Here is a 23,912-nt window from a genome sequence, read left to right on the forward strand (position 1 = left end):
TGCCCCGATCTGAAGAAATTCCACTACATGTAACAAAGTATTCAACATGCATCCGTCTGGAAAGTGTTATAAAACGGTTTCTAAACTCCAGCAAACCATAGTGAGAGTAATGGAACATTCCCACAAGTCAGCAGCCTACCAAAATTACTGCAAGACTACATCAACATTTCACAAAAGAACCCAGAAGGACAGCTAAATATCTCCAGGCCTCTTTTTTTTGTACTCACATCTTTACACATTTAGCATTGTGTAAAATATGCAAAAAAAAAAATGTCGTTCATAAAGGAGTTGCAAGTTTAAAACCTCTGTTGACCCATAACAACACAAATGTGTGTCTCACAGATGACTAAGATTTTTAGGAAAATATTCTAAATAAAGAGTCTTGTTACACCAAATGTGAAACTAACAGAATTTCACACTAATTTCACTGTAATTGATTAAACTGGATCACCTACTCTGCTCTCTTGTGTAAAAGAAATCCTAAAGATGAATTTCTGGCCATCACTTGTGATGTTAGCCTTAAGTGAACTTGGGATATGAAGCAGGACAATGACTCACAGCAGACAAGAGTCCTCCACTGAAGGCTGTAAAAACAAAGAGTAGACATATATCTTGTTGATTTGCTGTGTCTGAAATCAAATAATTCTGAGAAGAAAAGTGGGACAAATAGTTGATAGCAAACGTTCCTGCAGTAGCTGCCACAAGTAGCTTTTAGATTTAGAGGAAAACTAAATTTCCCATAAGGCCAAACTGGTTTTGATAACCTTTTACCTTAATACTTGAAATTCTCATTTGAAAACTGCACTTTTTATTTACTCAGATAATCTTTGTTTGATATTGAAACTTGTTTGATATCTTCACAAACTTGCTTTCTACCAAAAAAAGCAGAACCAGCAGAAAACTGTAAAAATGTAAATACCTTTTTACTGAAGACATACCAATAAAACAGACTTTCTATTTAAAACCTTAAAACCCTAAAAATTCATGCCTGCCAGAAAGACTCATTTACATTGATGCTGTTCCTATTTTACATTGTTCAGCTGCCAAAGAGGTCTTTTAAAACTGCAGTCTACAGAAAAAATAACCTCTTTTCAATATATACTTAATATGTCAAGAACCCATTTGAAAGCGTAGAAGATTTAATGACTTGACGTGAGAACAGTTAGAGCTCTGCACCAGGTTATATAAAGCAGCTGCAAGTGTTCACCTCACATCTCATTCACATCTCAACAATTTGTCGTTTGTGGCAAATTCACGGGTTAAGTTTAACCTTTGTTGAACACTAAAGCTCTGCCGGTCAAACTGAATGGTGTAAAAAAAATTTTATTTTTATTTTTTCAAGCTAAGTCATTGGTCAAGAGGCAGTTATTTCACCATGCATTGATATTTCATATCTAACTTGACGAGGTTGCAGTTTTCAGCTAAAGTTACCATGGTGATACATACACCTTGGTCAGAGGTAACGCTGAAAACCCAGAGTTGAACCTTAAGTTATCTTCCTAAGCAAGCAATCTTGTTTTGTAGGGCCTTGTCATTAGGTGACCGTTTCTGTATAATAGAAAGAATCTATTTTATGAATAAGATAAAAAATGATATCATTGATGCAGAATGGGTTCCATTAAGCTCAAGGACTTAGATATCATTTCTATAAATTTTCAGTCAAGGTAAAAAAAAAATAAAACAGTAATAAAAAACCCACAAATGGTCCATTGATCTTATAGTCCACCTAAGTTATTATTCTACTGTTATGTACCCTGAGGATAAATAATTGTGTTTTGAGGCTTCTCTTTACAACCAACTAAATCTGCCTCCTGACGAAATGACGTATTAAAAAACTCTTGCCCATGCCTAAATCACCATAATGGTCTTCTTATGACCAAAAAGAGCAGTGACTATAACACCGGGTTACAACAACATATTTTTTGGAATATTTTGCACCACTAAATACAAGAATGACATCCATTTTTCTCAATCAGGTCAGGTTCTTATTCTAATTTGATTTAGAGAAATCTGATCTTCTGACTAAATTGATTACATTTTTGTGACATTATCAGTTCATTTCCACTAATATTTCTCATCCAAAAGAAGTTTTAGGAGAAAAAAAAATGTTTTCTAACAGAGTGTATTAATTAAATGTTACAAACCTGGATTTCTTAAATTGAATAATAAACACTGATAAGGGTAAGTACATGTAAATTGAACATTACGTCTTCATCTCTCATTGATCCCAGATTATCAGGAAACCGATCCATATGTGAGAGCAAGTAATGCTTTTTGATGCTCATGTTGCACCCAGAGTTCAGAAAGTTGATCTGATTGAGCGAAACCAATGGGATTTTTGGATTCAGCACATCAAAATTACCCTAAAACAAGTGAAAAACCCCTGACAATTTTTTTTCTTTTTGCCTGTTGACCAGTGTAATCCAGGCTCAGTTTGGATCTATAAGTGCTGAATCCACTGTAAAAAAGAATCTCCTTACAACCTTTCAAACTTGGTGTCATGTTCTTTACTTACATCTCCTGAGTACCAGGAAGAGTTAGAATCAATTTTGTGACCACAAGTAAAGGTAGAAATGCAAAGCGATGGTCTTTCCCTGAACGCTTTCGTTTTCAGTCTCATCATGCTTTTTGTTTACCGGCCTGTACAATATCTACAGTAGCACACACTAGTCTGCATGTTCATTTTAACTCAGCTTGTGTTCAAGATCCTAATATCCCACAACTCAGAAAGATCAACTCACCTCCAAACAAGAGAGAAGGATTTCCCAGCAGACAGCTACATTTCTGAACAAAACCTTGATTTTCTGTAAGGAGCGACAAACTAATGATCTGTTCTTCATCTTGATTTTTGAAGCTTTTGCACATCTGAAGTGCTGGTTTTCTTGACATCTAATTTTATGATAGTTACTCATTTGTAAATGAGGTGACTGAGTACATACTGTATATTTCTCTGGCTGTACGGGGAAAAGTAATTGTTTTCCCGAGATACGCTTCATTAACACTATTTTCGCCTTGAGTGGTGAACGAAAAGCCACTTCACCTTACCATCTCAGATAACACTGGTCTGTCATTCACAATAGCTGCTAGTCATGTGACCAGTGGGGTTTTAAAAAATTGTGTGTTGCAAGGTGAATGAGAAGCCTTGGTTTGAGCCCCATTGAATTTGTGTTCTTTTGTCAGTCAGAGAAAACAAGGTAGATTGAGTTTGTGGAGTGCAGGAAGGTTATAGAGAACCACAATAAAAGTCTTTTTATCACAGCCAGACCAAAGTAGAATGGTGAATTGTGTTCTATGATATTGGCTCGGCAAAAGACAAATTGTGTTCTTCTCAAGGACATGGCTTCAAACAACTGCTGTTGAAAAGAATTGAAAAGGCGACGGTGAGAAATTCTGCATTTATAGTGGTTTCATTCTAATTATTTTCCTCACCTCCATAACTCCATCTATATATTCCCCTAAAGGCAAAGAAGTGAGACTTTGAGAACATATAAACTCCTATGATGCTCTGGTGACATCCACATAAACTTTTTGTTTTATTATTCTACTTTTTCAGCTCCTCATAAGCAATTATCATTGAGGTTGTTTGTAATGTCAACCCTTGAGCTTCATTTGGGTAATAAACAACAACTTTGCTCCATCCTTTCTTTCAGATGTTTTTTAAAATTGAACTGAAATTCATCTCGAGGTCTTTAAGCGATTTCTATTCTCTATGTTTAATTATTCATGGCCTATCTGCTGTAATTTTTGTCACAGATTTTCTTCATCCTTTTGCTGAATTATAGATGTCCAATTCCCTTTCCCAGGCATCCAACAAGCACTCATTCAGTCTGGTTGAATAACTCCAGCTCTTGAACATTTCCTTGTCTACTTCTCGACAAAAGAACATGACTGTCAGAAAAAATGGTAGGATTTATTCCCCCCACCTAGATGGCACAATCTCGGATCTCATATATCCTCCAAGTAGGAGGCTCGGAAAATGCAGCAACCATTTCACAAAGTCAAGAGCCTTGCTTTGATTTACACTGTGGGTAACACCCCAAGTTGAGTATGACACACAGAGGTTTTTGCCGACAAATGATAACGGCGCACGAGCCATCTGCGACGTGCTGAAGTTGAAGAATCACCTCGGTAACCTCCCGCTGCTCCTGTTGAGATTGTGTCGCCATCTGTAAATGAGGAGTTGTGCTCTTCCTGTTGAAAGCTCAGAACGACAGCCCATTTCCCTCAGGAAGCTTAACACAAAACAAAAAAAAAAAAACCAGGTCTGCGTGTACAGATGGGTGTGTGGCCACGTTTTATGACAGATTGTGAAACAGAACGAGGCACAGTCTACCTGTCCCGCTGACCCCAGTTAGCGCACAGGATATCGGCGGAAGCCAAACGCACGATTGATTTCATCGACTCCTCCACTCTTCCCTTCCCTTCAACTGGTTGTTCAATTCTTTTTCTTTGTTTAGAGATCCCATACTCTCAATTCCCCTTCAGAGACACCCGGTAGGTTTATTTGTATCCTCATAACTGGACAGAGGTGGAAAGGGTTTGAAATAGACATTTTTAACCATTCAATATAACAAGCCTTTTATTGCATAAATAACCTAGGCTGCTGTTGAAAACTCAACCAATGTTACATGGTGAGCTTAACAACTGCACACTGCAGCACAGATCTTATATTGTATACAACCGAATGAATGATACTCTCAATAATTTTAACTAATATTTCATTGCCCGATATTGCAAAACATAACATTTATCCCAACTCAAATTTTTCTGAGTTACAGTAGCTTAGGTGATGCCAGGTCCCCATCCAAAAATCTGTTAAAATTATTAGTGCATTAGTTTCGTCTTATTTCAACTGTACTAAGATATTTGCAGTAGAAACTAGCCCAAAAAATACTTGGTAAAATTTTGTGTTTTTGTATAGTTTTGTAAATGACTAAATCTTGCTGCTAAAACGTATAGCAACTTCTCTATCCTATTCTGGCCATATATGACCTTCTGATATGACAAATATAGCGAAAAATAATGTAGAAAAATTGTCAAATTAGATGCATTGGGACTTTTCTAAGCACTGATGTAGAATGACGCAACGATATCTTCATGCATCACCTTAGCTGGTAGAGCGTGGCTTGTTTTCTCTCACACACTTTAAGCCTCCATTTCTATTCAGCACTGTGAGAAGGAAGACATTCACCCATTCATCTCCACCTCCTACAGCTTCAGGGGGTTCATCAGACGCGGTGGCAGCCGAGCCAGGTCTAGTGCCAGCGCTCATTCTGTGGTTTCAATTTGATCCAGGGCTCTGCTGGCCCCTCTGCCCCTTATCCTCACCCATCCCGGCAGTCTCATTCATCACGAGGCCTATAAAGAAAGGACTTGATGGAGTGAGGAGCAACCTCCACCATTCAATAAATCCTTCTGATTATCCACGCCTCCAAGGTGTATGTGTGTCACAAGTGCAGGCATTTGTCTCTGACTTTATTATAGGTGCAGAGGTAAATGTTGGAACAGATGAGGTCCTATACATTGGCTTTTAAGGTTGTCCTTTATGACGTGTTCATGCTCTAACCCCAAAGCCTCGTTTGATTTGATACATGTGAAGACAGCTAAAATATTAGTTTTATTTGTGTTATTTGTCCGAATGTGATCTTTGTTGGCACAGTTTCTAAAGATAACAGAGTATAAAAACTGGTTTATAACTTATCTTTACCACTGACTATTTTATTTAACCAGGAATGTCAATTCAATTCAGTTTATTTTTCTAGCGCCAATTCACAACAAATATCATCTCAATGCACTTTACAAAACAATCAATGTCTAATCAAGATGCAGCACCTCCTGATTTCCTGGTGAAAAAAACTCTGCAAAGCATTTCTACATAAATATATGCATGCAATTTTAACGGAAATACTGACTCAGACTGCTATGTACAATAAAATTTAGAAACATCTAAATCTGAGCCATAAATTTACAAATATGCATCATGTTTAAGACATTTTTAGGAATGAAAACTAAAAGTGGCATAGCCTGTACTTCTGTCGGTGACAGCACTGCACAGCTTCGTTTTAGTGATCACCTCAGGGAAAAGTGTTGCATTCACATTTCTTTCACTTTCCACTTTTCAAATCATCACTTAAAATTTGCATCAATGGGAAATGAAACCACTGACTCTCTCTATTTCACACACCCAACCACTTCTATGTCAGTCCTGTCCCTCTTCGTTCTTCGCCTCCAGAGGATTGCATAGACAAGCACTCTAGGAGGTTGATGGAGCTTTGATTGTCAGTTATCAAGAGCTATCATTATTGGCCGCTTTTCTGGGATATGAAAATGATTTCCTAAGTGTGAAACCCATGTCATTACCTCAGTTGTCCGCAGCAACATCACTTTAGATGTAATAGAAAGAGGCAAACAAATGTGCTCGCCTGCCAAGCCCGCCCAGCTCAAACAGAAAGCAAAGAGAGAGAAAGGTGAAGGCAATCAGAGACAGTGCTGCTTAAACTGGAACGCTTAACATGAAAACATTTTTCAAACTAAATTTTAATTTCCAATATCATCTTTATTGTTTCTGGTCTATCTTCAACAGCTGTGTGTATGAGTAAGAACCTCAGCTGACATCTCTGTGTAAGCAATCTGACCATCTACAGTAAGTACCATCCTGTGAAAGTAAAAGCATTTCTCTTTATTTTTTTCTTCAAATAACAAGCACTCCCTCCTTCTCCTCAACCTGAGCACCATTTCATCTTGATGAGATGGCAACTAGGCTCTGGAGTCGCATTGACTTGCTTGGGGTTTCTAATCATTGTCGTCTTTTCTTCCCCTCCTCCCGGGTCTGTTTCCTGAGCCGGGGAATGGAAGCCCACGCCAGCGCCAGGCTTTTCTGCTCCCAATCGATGCGGATCTGATAAAGATCCCTGGCTTTCCAAACGACTCGCACGCAGCAACGCCTGAGGAAGATCTGATAAGTGATTCTCTCCTCTGAATGTACGGCTGGAAAGATGCTGAGGAAACCAGACGTGCGCTGCTAAGCACACATATGGAAACTCTTTCACTCCTATAAGGCTGTAAACACACTGGGAAAACACACATTGCTCCCCTTATACACACACACTTGTCTGGCAGTAAAGTGGCTGTGCTCCAGACATGCCCAATTTGTTTCCTTTCATCCAGGACTAATGTCTTGCTCTACCCAGGGGCTAAGTGCCCCATTTGAAGCCCCTACTAGGACAGGCGGTTGCAACACATAGTTATTTGTTGTTTTTGTTTTATATTTTATAAAACCACATCATCTCTGCTGCTGGTGCATGCATGTAAGCAGGGGAACAATCGAATTAGCAACGGACAATAACATGCTGATAATTTCTAGAAACATTTTTTAAATGTCACACTGTAATGACGAATGGGGAAAAAAATCACTAATAGTCCTATGTAAATGTCATATTCAAATTATTCAATTACATCTGCAAGTGTGGGCCAGGTGATAATTTGACCGCTGCTTGGAATACCAATCTGGCTCTTGCCGGAGCTCCGGCGTAAGATAGACCCCAGTAATTTCCTGCTCCGAGGGATGCTTTCACAGTCATTATTATAAGTCTATTCCACTGGAAATATCTGCCATACTGGAGAGATATTAGAGTCATATTTTCAGTACTTTCACCCCAATGTCGCCTTCAGTGGGTGATATCTTGAGAGCGATATCACCCACTGAGAATTGAGAGAATTGGTTAAAAAAAAAAAAAACTGGTGTGGGTTTTCAGTGATGGTTCTGTTATTCTCTGTTGTGATTTCCGTCTGCGAGTTTCCCTTAGTAAAGCCTCTTACTCCTCAGTTAATAAAACTAAACTAGCAGTCACAGTGGTCCGGTATAATAGGCTCATCTTATCAGTTGTCATTCACAGGGTTATGGGCCTATTAGAAAATAGCTGCATTTTTGCACAAAAGGGATTTAAAAAGGATGCAAGCTACTTTGGTGTGACACATTCATTTCAAATTAAGGAGGGCAGAAAAAAGGGGAGGGGAGTTGTTTTTCCACTTTTTTTTTTAAATTTTTGTAAAATGTAACCATGACCCTTCTCCGAAGCAGCCGGGACACCTTGTTGTTCATGCAAACAGATGATGTCATTCTGAGTCACGGGTTGCACGTTGTGTTCGGGCACTCGGTGCAGATCCTCACATTTTTACTGCCTCCCTCAGACAGCTGGCATTTGCACTACAGGGGGCCACAAGGGCAACCAACAATTAGCCTTTTCTCCACAAAAACTCCAGACAGAGACTGTTGAATAATCATAAAAGTAGCTTGAAGAATGGGCAGTTATTCTTTCAGGACCTGCTTCACTTGTGCATCTAGGGATGAGAGGAAATACCTAATGTTCCAGAAACTAATAAAAATTCTAATTTATATAATGTCATTCTTCTTATTCTTTGTTTGACAAGCACTAGCTCCATCCATGATTATATTTTGCAGAAGTGCTTTCCATTCTGGCATCTCTCCACTGACCAGAATTGCAGTTCAGTGGACGAAATCTGTGGATGTTCCACGATGATGGAAGTGTGACATTCTTCCTGAACGCTCCAGGATTGGACTCTCCCAGTCAGCCGCTTGTGCACGTCTGCTTGAGGTTCACACTTTGGCGCGTTTGTCACTTTGAGAGCATCTGGTTTAATTTGATTTCTGAGCTTGGCCACCCTGCAATTCTCTGTGCTTTTAGTGTAACCGTTGCCTACTGGGTGCAGCCAACAGATAGTTCCACAAATAAAAGGGTTTAAACTTCTATTTTCTGCATGGCTTTGCCCAGCATTGCAATCAACTCAAAGAGGCCTGTTTGCTTATGGCCAGTTTTATGGAAAAATCTCTTCATATTTCAGTATGATTAAATGGGAATGATTACATTCATTGGCACAGTTGACGATTTGTGACTGACCAGCTTTGTACATCTTTTGGCCAATCTCTCTTTGAAAAATAGCTCCAGCAGTTAGATTGGATTGAGAGCATCTCTGAGAATCAATTTTCAGGTCTTACCACATCTGGTTCTCAATAGGATTCAGGTTTGCAACTTGGCCAGGCCATTCTAGCTCTTCAAAATGTGTGCTCTAAGTCATTCCAACATCATTTTCGCTGCATGTTTAAGTTTGTTTTCTCACTGAAAGGAAAAATCTAAAGCCTTGACCAAACTCTAACAAGTTTTGTTCCAAAACTGCCCTGTATTTATTTGGCTTCACCCTTCTTCCCATGGACTCACACCAGTTTGGGTGCACTTGCTGCATAAAAGCATTCCCATACCATGATTCTACCACCACCATGCATCACCTCTGGGTTGCCTCTCCGATTTTTGCCCAATTTAGCCGGAGAAGCTTCAAAGTAAAATTGTTCAATGAATTGAATCACAATTGCCATTGCAAAATCAGTGTGTGCAGCATCGCAATTGCTAATTACGGCTTTGATAAAGTATTTGTTAGAATATAATATTTTATGCTTTTAATATAAATACATTTGGTATTTGGCATTAACTTATTTCTCACATCACATGTATTTCTGCAGTGGACGAGATGCTTAAAGAGCCAGAAGTTGTTGGGACATTATAAAATGATTCAAATTAAGCAATTAAATATTTTCTTGGAATCATGCGGCCCTTGTCTAAGGTTTTGACATACAGATTTATTTCCTTTTCCAGTAAATGCATTGAACATGTGAGATGTTCAAAATTTGGGATGTTGTTTCATAACCTAAACCTGCTTTTAACTTTTTCACATCTTTATTTCTTCTGAGGACTTTACAGAACAGATGGATTTATAAAGAGATTACAATATGTACAGGCTGACTCTTCTATTTCTGGAGGCACTTGGCTGTACTGGTCTGTATTTATATTAGATTTAAAAAGGCTGATTATATACTCACACCATTCTATTTACAGTTATGCACTGCTTAGTGTTAGTCTATTACATAAAATCCCAATGAGATGCATTGAAGTTTGTGGTGATGTGACAAAATTTGCAGAGGTTTAAGGGTTATAAAAACTGCTTTAAATGCCACAACTAAAGTTCAGATTTACAACTTGATTATTAATGGGAACTTGATGTCAACATTTTATCCATAAATAAAACTCTAAAGTAAAAATTCTCTCCCTTTTGTTGCACTTTTTGCTGATCTATATGAGCATTTCTTGCAGTGTTGCTTTGGGAAGGATGCTTTTCATCTACCTCCTCGCCGTATGCTCCGTTCTCTATAACGCTGCGTGTTCAGATCTCTTCCCGATCTGTCTTTAACAGCGTTTCCTTCCCCTCTAATTTCATCTGCTCTATAAAAGCACAAGAGATATCATGTCTTCTCCTTGTGAAATCTACAAGTGTTCAATCTTTAATTCAATGAGGAGCTCTCGTCTTTCCAACTTGCACTTTCAGTTGAAAGGCTTCGTTTGTCGGGACTTTTCCTCAACTGGGCTCTCAGTTGATACAGGTGCTTTCAGAAAATGAAGCCTTTTGCAGGAACAGTTGAAGCTGTCTATCTTGTTTGCAGATTACTGCTCACATTTAAAGCCCCTGTAGAGACGAGGAGCAGGCTGGAGCTCGAGCCCGGTCTAGCCTTCTCCCCAATCCTCAAAACTCACCTCCAGAATGTTAAACATGGCTGCCGTGGGTGCCTCTGAATCGCTGGACTGTGTCTCTAGGGGGAACGGGGAAATTGAGCCCTGGCTCTTCCTAATAGGTGGTAAAGTGTTAAGTTCCAGAGAAATGGACTGCAAATTTAACCTGGAATGGAAATTGATCCCATTACCTAGTTCTTGGACTGCTGGGAGAGGTAGCGGGGGGGTGGGAATGAGATGATAACTGAACACAGAATGGAAAGAAAAGAGAGATGGAGGAGAAGGAAGGAAGAGAAAAATGGAAAAGCCATAGAGAAAAGGCAAGGAGACACGGAGCGTATGTGATTAGAGGTGATAGGATGGCAGCGGGTTGTTGTCTCCTGCCTGGACTGACAGGCTGGCTGACTCTGTATCAGTGTGGTGCTAATAGCTGACCGCCACTGGGCCAGATGGAAAATGGAATGGAAAAGGCAAAAGGAGCGGGCAGCCAGCAGGCTCTGAAGGGATGATACACCTCCTGCTGGGGGTTTCCACCAACAGATCTGTGGCGTCTTGGTGAGTGGCGCTTCTGTGAGACCAAGTTAGCAACGGTGATGGGATTTGGCAATGCTCAGGCTTTTCAGAAATGCAACGGCTTTGAAAGTTAATAACGTTGCAGGAGGCATCGAATCACAAACAGATGAAATATAATATGTTTAATATGAATAAAAGCTCTTTTCTTGGTTAATATCTTATTCCTGCTTTATTCCTCAGATACATCCTGCCCTGTCTTTTAGTTCCTATTATCAGTCGTCATGGTGCATGCTCACACTACTTTCTTTCTCCCTTTTCCCCAGAACCCATGCACGGCCCGCGGCGCCTGGAGGTTGTGGACATCCAGTCCAGACAGGTGACCATCCGCTGGGAACCGCTGGGCTACAACGTGACCCGCTGCCACAGCTACAACCTGACCGTCCAGTACCGCTCCAGAGTGGCCGGCAAGGAGGAGACCAGGGAGGAGGTGTGCTATGAAGCCCAGAGCCGTGACCCACAGCACACCATCCACAACCTGACGCCCTTCACCAACCTCAGCGTCAAGCTGGTGCTGCACAACCCAGAGGGGGTGAAGGAGAGCACCGAGCTGGAGGTTCAGACGGATGAAGATGGTAAGTGAAACAAAATCATCTGTATACAACAGTATACTACTACTCATGTGGTAGCAGCACTTCTATTAGTAGCTATATTAAAATATGAAAGTCTGTATAGCAGTATTCCCTCTGTTCAGATATTTATTTTTAAAAATAAAGATGTTTCTCATTCTGTTTTTTTTAATTATTTTCATCATTATGCACACATGAATAATGCTTAAATAAATCTCCATTCAGTTCCATACTTTTTATAAACTGATAACTAACCCTGAATTATGAAGATATTTTTGCTAAATTATGAGATAGTGAAACCATTTTAACATGAAAAATGTGTCTCTTAAAATCAAGTTACCATCATCCAGGTAAACCAAGGTTGTAAATGGCGGCTCCATCATAACTTTCCAATATTTGAGAAGTCACTTTGATTTTCCAGCACTGATTTAAACATACAGTTGGATGGCCATGTCTTTAAAGCAGCCAACTTCAGGCTAGCTAAATGAGCATGTAACCTGAAGGGGTGGGAGGTCAAGTTTGCTAAAAGAAAAAAAAACCTACTGCTAAAGTATTCAAAATCAATAGGTAAATATAATAGATGACATTAGTATAACTGAACTCCATATAGTCTTATGGACTTAAGAGTAATTGATCCACTTAGATATCAATTAAACCATATTAGACATTATTCTGGAATTACTCTACTTTTCCTCAAGATTTTTGTCTTATGATAATCCCATTCCTATTATACACAACAGATACATAATAAGGTATTGCCTTGCTTAGAGCCATAGGAAATAACAGAGTTGTTTGTTTCATTCCAGGCTGCTTTGTTAATACAACAATATCTATTATGCAGCTACAAAAACAATGGTTGTGGATTTTTATGGTATTCTTTATTTGTTGACAATTATATTAGATCCAGATGTTTTTGTGAATGTATAAGCCACATTTACTCTTTACAACCTATAAATTATGATTTTTAAAATTGTAAGTTTGTGTTATTGTTGCTAGTTTCAAGCCATTAAAATTAAGAAACTTTCACCAAACTTACACAAACGATACCACTGTATTATTCACCATTTCCATTAAACGTGCCTACAAATTTTTTTAACGAGCAAGAATAAATAATTGCCACACAGTAAACAGCCGTCTACGCAGTTTGGGTTGTTGAGATGATTTAACCATATTTTTTCTCCAGTTTGACTCTAGCGTGTTGTGTTGCTGCTGCACCTCCTTCAAAGATGAAAGAGGTTCTGTGTTGCCTCAGCAGACACAGGAAATGAACTCCATTGAAGTCTCAAGGAACGCTGGCCGCTTGATAGCTAACAAACAAGCTCAGATGACGAAAAGAGAGTCATGTCTGGCTCAGATATCTCAGCTTGAAAACTTAAAAGTGGCAACTGTTTCTTGCTATCTGACTGCTTTGGGTGTCTGTCTGTTTGGGCCCCCGTGGGAAAGAGTGAACAGACAGGGTGTAGTGGTTGTTGAGTTCTTCAAGATACATCCTGGAGAAAAATAAAATGTCTCCTCATCATTCTGTCCCACTTCCAGAATGAAAGCTATTCACACAAGGGGTTAAAGAGGCAGATCTCTGACACATTGTTTCAGTAAAAATAAACCCAGGTGAATATTTAAAATTCTCTCTCTTTCCTCTGGCATCTGAAAGGTATACCCCTGTTTGCTTCAAGTGAGCTGATCAGACTTTACCTTACTGCTACCAGTTCTACGTTTTCTCTCACGTCTGACCTGCCATTTCTGATTTTAACCAATTCAAATGTTGTTGTTTTTTTCTTCGGAGGACTGCTATAAAGAAAGTAACGGAGGAAAAATGTTCTGTATGTTCTGTGACGCTTTGGTCCAGCAAGCAATTTCCCCCACAACTTAGTCAGATATGAATAAATTGAAAAAAGATTAATTAAAGTAGATGCTCTTAACTTATGCATTTATGGTTCCAACTTCTGGATATCTCATTGGTGGATCTCTGATTCCTATATTGTCAACAACAAGAAGGCTGATGAATTTTTAGAAGAATTTTTATTGACAGATTGAAATCAGTGGGAGGAGAAAAGCTATATAAAGTTATTCTATTTACAATTTAGACAAACTAAAGACAGAAATCTTAAATTTAACCCAACTCAAGTGTTTTTTACCTTGAAAAAGTCATTTTTACCTCCAGTTTTGTAAAAAACAAACATGTCTGTGTGTTTCCCGCCACAGTGCCAGGAGCTGTTCCTCTGGACTCCATCCAGGGGAGTCCTTACGAGGAGAAGATCATCCTGAAGTGGAGAGAACCAGCGCAGACGTACGGAATCATCACACAGTTTGAGGTACGAAAGCACCAAAGATACAATGCGAACTCTGACTTCATCATGTGCTAAACCGTTGTCAAAAGTTTTTTTAATTATAACGCCTCCTGGAGAATTTTGAAATCCAATGTTTGGATTTTAACTTTGTAAATTGGCACCAGTTAAATAAGTTGATTGCTGGCTTACTCTATAATAAATGAGCAGGAATTTTTTTAGGGAGCTTTTGGTTAGAAATATAAATATTTATGAGCTGATTTATCCCAGCCTGCTAGTGGTGCTTAGTGTAATGATAGATTCAGATTCTTCTATCATTAACTTTGGTTCATTATCGTGTTTTATTCTCTTTGTTTACCATACAAACTGTTTTGCTGCTTGATTTTGCTCCTTTGACCAGACACCATTTTGTACTTTCATGGTTTTTGACATGTCTTTAAAAAGTGAGAATGACCTAAAGTGCAAAACAACCAAAGCGCAGAATACAGGACAAGTGGGGAAAATGTCCTTTAAGATTGGCCCAAATTGAATTGAGTTACTCTCTTTCTTGTGATGAAAGAAATATTTCAAAAACTGCCTTTTGCATTGTGGTATTTTTGGCTGATATTAAAATTTGCTTGCTGTTCTTTAAGAAGGCTTATACTTCTCTATGCACTGTAGTTTTGGAACAGGCTTGTTCTGAATCTTAGTAACAAACTTCATCCTTTTGTCCTGCTAGACTAATCTGACTTCAAAAGAAAATGCGGTTTCTAAAATACATGGTAAACACGGCACAGTTCATTACAGAAAGACTCTGTCCAGGAGCCTCTTTACTCATGGATAATTTAGTCTCAGCAGAAACTTACGGTGTATGATATGTACACACTGACCTTAACCAACTTAAGGTGGAAGTAATCCACCAGCCTTTCCCACAGATTGATTCTCCTCGGTCGATCTTTCCTCTTGTCACCGTTTGCTCCAGTCTGACAGCCATGCTCCTCTTACAAGCTCGGCAGATTAAATAGTGAAAGAAATGTAAACTGTGCTCCTCCGTATGCCACTTTCCCCGACAGACAGGTTCGCCATCAGGTCACTCAGATATAAAATATTCTCTGTAAGCCTATGTTTATTCAAGTGTGCAGTGCAGTGTTGTGTCTTCCTCGCAGTTATATAGCAGGGACGGCGTGTCGGCAGAGTGCAGGAAAACAAAGAATGCATGTTTGCTGCGCGCGTAATTGCTTTTAGAGAAACATGTTTCAGCTGTTTGTCTTTGTGAAAAATTCAGAGTGCAGGTAAAAGCATTCAGGGCCTGCCACATGGTCTGCACTGGTGATCTGTCAGGTTTTCTCATATTTATCTCAGGGCAAATATGCTTCACATTATAAAACACCTACCCCAGGCTATAATAATATGCATGTGGTGCAATTAAATCTCTGTCTTAAAAGCTTTAACAACATAATAAAATATGGAGAGAGCTATAAGTCACTGACATTATGGCATTTGGAGGTTTTAATACACTGACAACCTTCTTTTTTTTATTTTAGAGGAAATATATTGCTAATATTCACATCATCTTGTTTAAAAGAGGATGGCAGATGAAGATTGTAACCAAGCCAGCAGCTTGCTCCAGGTATTGCTCTGTGATCTGGTTGATGTAAGAAAAAAACTTTGTCAGTTGTGCTGATATAAACCAGGAGCGGCTTACTGTACTTTCAGTATCATTCTTCAACTTAAAACAGTTGGGAAAAACTGCTGTTTGCTGCAAACATAAGTGTTTGTAGGAAGTTCAAAGAAGTAAAGTTCCATTTCAAGTGTATTATTTTTTCACCTTAAAACTGAAATGGAAGGGAAATAATCTGAAAAGGGTATTTTGCATTTCTACTGAGCCCCTCTGACCTCCTGGTACCAACTTTTGCTGCAGTTACATCTCCAAGTCTTTTGTTATATGTTTTTGTGAGGTTCTCACAGTCCAGACACTGATCTTCTTTTCCCAGTCTTCTTTGTAAAATAAACTTAAACACATGCAAATTTCATGGAAAATGTCTCTGAACATAAATATTTAAGTTTTATTGCAAATCCTAAATTGGATTCATGACTTTGCTCTGGTCTAAACCAGGAGTCTTAAATACAGATCTGTCTTCCTAATGTTTTGATTCAGGCGGCTTTCTAACAGATTCACCATTAAGAGCTGCAGGACACGGAGCCCAGGGAGTTTGAACTGTTATCTCATAGCTTTCCTGTCTGGTTAGGATTGTTCTAGTAAACCTTTCTTCCAGTCTTGAGTGTTGTGCAGCATCCAAATGTCTTTTTTTTTTAGCTCCATTTATCTTTTTTTTCCTTCATCTTCTCAGAGATGCTTGTGTTTTGGCAGGAACGCCATGATTTGAAAACTTTAATGGTTTTGAACCCAAAACCTTTTTTTATACTTTAGTGTACATTTATATCGCATAATATTAGTACAGTCTATAAAATTATAAGTCGATGAAATATTTTGTTTGTGTAAATCAGGGGTGTCAGACTCCAGTCCTTAAGGGCCGCTGTCCTGCGGTTTTAAATGTGCCACAGGTACAAAACACTAGAATGAAATGGCTTAATTACCTCCTCCTTGTGTAGATCAGTTCTCCAGAGCCTTGCTAATGACCTAATTATTCTGTTCAGGTGTGGTGCAACAGATGCACATCTAAAAGTTGCAGGGCCCTCCAAGACTGGAGTTTGACACCTGTGGTGTAAATGGAAACTTTTGCTCTTTTTAAATTAGGGCTACTGTGATACAATTGCAAAGAGGGAACAAATTGAAAACAGCAATATTGACACTGCTATTGAACACTAACTATAGATTATTTAAAATCCAGGTTGTTATCCCTGATATTTTTACTGTATGTGTAATAGGAAAAAACTAGTTCTTGATTTCCATCCAAATTTGTTTCTAAAATCTCATCTCTTTTTTGTATTTGTTTCATCTTGTGAGCTGGAACTATCCTTGCACTGTTACTTTGTATTCATAATTTCAGCTGCTCTCTTTCGGATTGTCTTACTCCACACTCTACAAACACAATCTGTTTCCCATTTTGCTTTTTTCCATGAGTTTGGATAGATTTTCTTAACAATGTCATTTTGTTTTCTTCAAAATTTATCCCTATTTAAGTATTTCAGGGATGGTAAAATCATTTGTGTTATGAAAGCCATCGAATTGGACATTTACCTCCCTCAGGTTGGAAAAATGTAAGCCCAGCTAAATGAAATGGCGTGATGTATCGGGTCAAATCAGCCCCCCAAATTAATTTGCTCAAATAATTCTGCAGCTTTTTTTCCTGTCAGATCCATTAGGATTGTGAAAACCTGCCCAGTGTCGACAAGTCATTTCCAACTCCTCTGCCTGCAGTGTTATGATATTGGTTTTTGGCATCACAGACTCACTTCACGGACAAAGACTAAATGAGAAAGCCTTGAAGCATTTCAAAACTTGATGGACACAAATTATGCAGCACTCCAGATTCCCTTTGTGTCCTTTAATTGGAATTATAATGGAGGTTTTCTTTTTACATGCAGAGGCATTTTCTTAAAGTAGGACTTTAGAATTATTCAAAATGGATATTAACAAAAACACTCACCTTAATGCTTCCCTCCAGAGTGCCCTGTGTTTATTAATGGAGGAGAAATACATTAGAGTATTTGGTCTCTCTTTGAAATCACCAGCAGGGATTCATCTTTGCCTTGAAAACATGTCACTACTTTTACAGTCCCCATCTCCACAGGCCATTTCTGCTTCTTTTTTTTTTTTCATACGTACTCGTACATGCATAAAAATCTTTTACAGGCTGAGTTTACACAAAGCAATCCTGCGGTGTAGTCTGACTTGTTAAATACGTGTGAAACAAATTGAATTCGTTCAAATAAATAACATAGTAGAGAAGATTAATTTCAACCACATTTTCCTGCTCATGTTTCTCTGCTATTGCAGATCTTTGGTGAATCTAAACTTGGGGGTCATGCAACTGAAAAAGCTCAGCTTAACGTTGTTAAAGTTGGCTGATATTTATGAGCCAAGATGCTGAACATGTACCATAGCAATACTGTCATATTATTCATGTTTAAATCCATGATATTTTTTTGTGTTGCCAATTTAGATTTTCCTCTCTTGCAAACAAATGAAGCAAAACCCAGAGTTTCCAGGGCAACTAAAAGACTATTCTCTGTTTTTTGGGTTTTTTTAATGCTAGATCTCCTATAAGGCGGTGAGCTCCTTTGACCCCGAGCTGGACCTCTCCAACCAGAGCGGGAAGGCTGTGAAGCTGGGCAACGAGACCACCCACGTGTTCACGGGCCTCTACCCGGGCTCCACGTACTCCTTCACGCTGCGCGCTAGCACAGCCAAGGGCTACGGCCCCCCTGTCATAACCCAGTTCACCACCAAAATTTCAGGTCAGCAGGGTCAATGGAGTCCTGGTGTCACTAATGCAGAATATATTGTGCAACACTCACTTCTGATGGAGATGCTAAACATGCACTTCTTTTTTCATTTGCAGATAAAATTTGATAGGACAACACATAAATCCTTACAACTTGCTTTAAACATAGCAACAGTTCTTCTACAGAACTGATTGTGGACTTAAATAATTTTCTTTTTATTACATGTTTAGCACAGTAAATTAGAATAGAACAGTAGTTCATTTACTTAAGATGAAACTCATAAAATATACATTTTATGAGCAACATTTCAAGCATCTTTGTCTTTTTTTTAAAAATTGTTGTCAGTTTCTCTGACAAAAAAAATATAAAACACGGGTTGAATAATGAACTATCAGACATGTATGTAATTAGTTTATATACTGGTTTTTCACCACTTCATGACCTGCTAAGTCATACTTGATTACTTCAACCTGTTCATGGACTGCAGGTGGAAATAAGATTTTTTTCTATAATCTGGTACAATGCATCTCTCCTTTAAGAAGGTTAATGAAATGTACATTTTCTCTGTACAAATAAATAAACAGTATAAACAGTTTTTAATGCAGAAATTGTAAGATATGGCCAATACTGTCAAGCGATGGATTCATTGCTAAAGAATCTGTATGCTCTGTTTCAAAGCTAGCTATTGGAAAGTTAAGTGGAAGGATGCCCAAGCAGTAAAAGGGACTTTTTAGAGAATATTCACATTAGTTAACATTCCTGTCAATGTAGCTTTTCAGCTGTAGTCTCCAAGGCAGGTGACATGAGTACTACAAGACTTAAAATACAGTGCTTACATTCATAAAATGCAATGTCCATTTAATAAAAGGTTTATGTAATACAATTTCAGAGCAAATGGTCACATACTTGACTGTCCCCCAACTATTTAGATAATCCATGTACTTTTCTGAAGTCTTGCGTTTTTTTAATCAAAATACCCATTTTTCAAAATCTTTTCTGATAGCAAAGATTCATCAAAATTAACAGAAAAATGTAACTACATCACTGTGTTGAATGAATTTACAGTACACAACATTAATGTAACCTTTTTTCATCCAATTCACATGCCAAACTTTGATTCTGAACAAACCTTTCTGCTTGTTTTTATCTTACTTTAGCTCCCTCTATGCCAGCTTACGACCAGGAGACCTCTCTGAACCAGACGGACAACACGGTCACTGTGCTGCTCAAACCCGCACAGAGCAGAGGTGCACCCGTCAGGTAGGCTCCCACAATAACGACACGGACGATACATCGCAGTGTGAAGAAAAGACAACAACACAATAAAACTCAGAACCACCATCAGCAACCTAAGAATTATCAAAGAGCTTGTTTTTATCAATACCCCTCCGTGAAAGTGAGTTACCAGAGAATTCAGCGCCTTACTGTACACATCTGAGCTTTATTTGTTTGTGGATTTTGATCCTGTAAAAAAAAAAAAGAAAAAAGCCTAGCCTTTGAAGATGAGAACAAAGCTTGGTGCAGCCAAGGCTAGCTTCAGGATCTTTCTCCTATATGTGTCTTTCATGTAGCACGCTGCCCACCCTGAGCCACCACAGGCTTCTGGGGGAGTGAGGGAATTTACCCTGCTTTGTACTGAATATATTACTCATTATTAAGGAAAGACAGCAGGTGTTTCCTTTTAAAAGCCAGTTTATTGCATAAAAAGCCTCTATTTTGGCTCATGAAGGCCCCTGCAGGTGTCTGGCAGGGGTTATTGGGCAGATTTTGTGTGATGTTATCTTACCTCAGCAAGCAGTAGGATCAATCAGCTTAAAAAATGAACTGAAAAAGGGTTACACTACAATCACAAACAATTTTATGCACACTAATTAGTCAGCACAGTCAAAGAAAATACATTTATTTTGACTTCATTGCATACGGGATCACATATCTTATATAACTAGCAGTTCTGTAAGATGTATAACAGATTTGTGCTAAAAAAAACATCTGTTCAGTCTGGTCTGGTCATTTCTGCCTTTTTAGATCTCCTTTCAAGATGAGCTTTTGTTTAGTTTGGGTCTCTTATCACTTTAAATCCAAATAAATTGCTGCTGGCCATGCCCTCCAATTCAGCATTTACACTGACATGTGAAAATGACTGCAAACATATGCAGAATTATACAACTGTCGATCTTTCAGTTGTATAATTGAGGCAAAAGTAGAACCTCCTGCACAACCAACAAGAATACAGCAAATGGTTTCTGGATGGTAAGTCAACAACGAAAGATTTGTCTTTTCCAGCAGCCATTGTACAGCGCATACAGCGGTAAAAGCAGCTGACCAAACATGATAGAAATAAGCTTCTTTTGCTAGGTGATGGATTGGGCTTCACTGGGGTTGCTAGGTAACGGGCTGGGTTTCACTGAGGGGCAGTATCTGTTGATTTGTGATGTTATATTCTGAAAGTTTTTGAAATGGATCATTTGCCAGACACCAAAAACTGACTGGATGTTGTTTTAAAAAAAAGAAAAAACGCTTGGACTGTTTTTAGAAGCAGTACAGACCCAAATCGAAGTATAGCAGTTCCCCTTTAAGTGATACAGAAATAGAGAAAAACAACTTTCTGCTCTCTCTTTCTGAATCAGGTTTTTTTTTCAGCTTAAGAGTGTTGTTTCTTTGGTTTTTGTGTGAGACTGTAACATGTTATATTTTTTAGATATTTTATGAGGGTATATTTTGGGACCATTGTTAAAGTTTAAATGTGTACCATGTGACTGCAGCCATCTGCTTACCCTTCCTTTACTAAGAATCAGGAAAGAACAATGGAGACCAGAAGGGACTGTCCTAATTTTCTTTAAACCATTCTTTAAGAGCAGAATGATTATTGTTTTGAAAAACTAATATGGTACATAAGATCCAGTTTGTGGTGGATTATCTCTTCCTCACATATGTTAAACAACATTGTTGTTATTGTCAAATATTTGATTCAGTAGTTGTAAATGCATTGTTTTATATATTTTTTGTCATTTTATTGTATTTACTGTTGACATCAACTTTTTATTTAGACCAACTGTCTATGTTAGCTATAATATAGCTTGATATAGACAGATTATCTTTGTACAGAAAACTATCTTAATATAGGTTTCTTGTATCTGTCGGTACACTGAAAAGAACAAAATCTTACCAAAGATTTTTGGTCTAGTTTGTAGTGAAAATATCACACTTGAAATAAGACAAAACTAACTTACAAGTAACTTTTCAGCAAGAAACAGGAGCTTGTTTTGAGTAAATAATTCCTTAAAGTTGGGAAAAAAGTACTTGTTCAAATGGCAAATTGTTTCACTTATAACAAGACAGTTTTGCCTTGCTACAAGTGAAATAATCTGCCAATGGAACAGGTACTTTTACTTCAATAGTAAGGATTTACTTACTTAAAACAATCTCTTATATCTTGCTGAAAGGTTACTCTTATTTCAAGTGTATTAAGATATTTGCGCTAGAAACTAGACCAGAAATACTTTTAAAGATTTTGTTTTTTGCAGTGTATCAACTAAACAATAAAGTAAATAATATAAATTTCAGTTTCTGGATGCAAGGGGTTTCTAGAAATGATTCTACAAATGATTTGGGTTCTGATACAATTGGTCATGATGCTTTTAAGATGTATATTTGTTTGGAGACCATGCATCCTTATCCTTTCACCTTATTATTAACAACAATGTGCTACGGTATAATAGTCTACTACATTAAACCCCAGTAACTACATTGAAATTTGTAGCTATAATGTGACAAAATGCGAAAAAGATTTGAGATAGAAAAGTACTTTTGCCAATCACTACTACAGAACGCTAGGATAACAAGTAAACTCGCTTCTACACAGTGCTCTACAACGCCTTAAAGGAGAGTGACAAACACTTGGGCTTGCTGTAAAACTCAATTTTACACCATCAGCTCATGTGGGTCCTTTAAAGATTACAGCCTGGAGATCTTTAGTCAGGCTTGTCAGCTCATGTTTACCATATGTGCAGCTGTCCAGATAAATGCCCGGGCACCAGACGTGGAAGCCCGAGCAAGTAAGACAGAGTGATGGGTTTTTAATTTTCTCACAGGTACAATTCAGATGGCCTTACCCAGGCTGCCATTCTTTCTGCAGAGTAATTACAGAGCTCTAATTATAATTAACAGAGGCTCAGAAAATTGGAGCTTCTACTCATTAGAACACTGGGCTGCTTAACTGTTTACCAATGGAGGGAGAGCGTACCAAAAGGGAAGAAAAAAATGAATTTAGTGTAAAACCAGTGTTGCATTGGCTAATCTTCAACAAAAGTGTGCAGTGATGCTTTCCGAAAATGGTATCTGATGTATTTAAAATGTGGTCACACTGTGTGCTTGTGAATAATTGAAGAACAGAGAAAACAATGTGTTTTGATACAGATGTTTAGTTTTGCAGAGCATGAATGTTTAATGAGTCCCAAGATATTCCATTAAAAAAATTAATCCGTAAAGTTCACCGCACGGCACAACCGCAGCTCAAAACTAATTGAGGCATCCTTTGATCACAGCACAGCCTTCCCTCATCTAAACTTTAGAGGTCCACAGGTCTGCAGCTCTTTTCCCCACCTTCTCGCTCCTCTTCAATCTCTCAGGACGTAAAGGCCAGCGGGCAGTCTTCTTGTGTGCACACGCTGTTTTCAAATATGCATTGCAAAAAGGAGAGGAAGCGGTAAAGGGCAGCAAATAGGAGAAATTGGGATTCAGGTCCAAGAACAGATGCTGGTGTGCTTTTTGAAGGTGCTTTCTACCTCCACCCTGTAAGGGAGAAATTGGACTTTTGAAAAATTGAAGGTGACTGATTTTATTCAGAGGAGGATTCACTGTTTACCTGAGCATTGATGTAGATGTAGCGATTCCCCACGTTCAAGGAATATGAAGATGGATGGATGGATTTTTAATCTGTCCAGCTTTCAGTCCATTTACTTACAGCTTTGGAAATAATTAAGAGACCACTTAAAATCGTCTGATTTTACTTTTTATAGGTATATGTTTGAGTAAAATGAACATTGTCCTTTTATTCTACGAACTACTGACAACATGTATCTGACATTACACTCAAAAATTCAGTATTTATTTGCAGAAAATGAGAAATGGTCAAAGTAAGAAAAAAATGGAGTGCTTTCAGACCTCAAACAAGTTCATATTCATTTAGAAACAACAATACTAATGTTTTGACTTAGGAAGAGTACACAAATCAATATTTGGTGGAATAACCAGGAGGTTTTCAATGGGCTCTTAATTTTTTATAAAGCTTTATATCTGTTTGTTCATTAATTTCCTATCTATCAATCTATCCATCTGTCTTTTTCATCCATCTCTACATCTTTCCATCCATCCTACTGTCTATTCATTTTTCTGTCGCCAATCATTTTTTTCCATCTATTCATTTATTCTTCTATCAGGCCTTTGGTCCAACTTTAACTTGTTCCATCTTTCTATGTTTCTATCCATCATTTTTCTATCTTGAAAGCATTCTGTCCATTATC

General features: G+C 38.2%; 1 protein-coding gene across 11 annotated transcripts in view; it reads left to right on the forward strand.

The window, feature by feature from the left end:
* LOC116721851 (receptor-type tyrosine-protein phosphatase mu) overlaps positions 1-23,912 on the forward strand; it is a 200,052-nt gene that overhangs the window by 87,578 nt on the left and 88,562 nt on the right. For all 11 annotated transcript variants that reach the window (XM_032565856.1, XM_032565855.1, XM_032565857.1 and 8 more), the window contains exons 8-11: positions 11,414-11,722; positions 13,919-14,028; positions 18,201-18,402; positions 19,548-19,650. In XM_032565856.1, coding sequence (XP_032421747.1) covers positions 11,414-11,722; positions 13,919-14,028; positions 18,201-18,402; positions 19,548-19,650 — 724 coding nt within the window. The remainder of the gene's footprint in view (positions 1-11,413; positions 11,723-13,918; positions 14,029-18,200; positions 18,403-19,547; positions 19,651-23,912) is intronic.

This window comes from Xiphophorus hellerii, chromosome 6 (assembly GCF_003331165.1).
Source record: "Xiphophorus hellerii strain 12219 chromosome 6, Xiphophorus_hellerii-4.1, whole genome shotgun sequence".
NCBI lineage: Eukaryota > Metazoa > Chordata > Actinopteri > Cyprinodontiformes > Poeciliidae > Xiphophorus > Xiphophorus hellerii.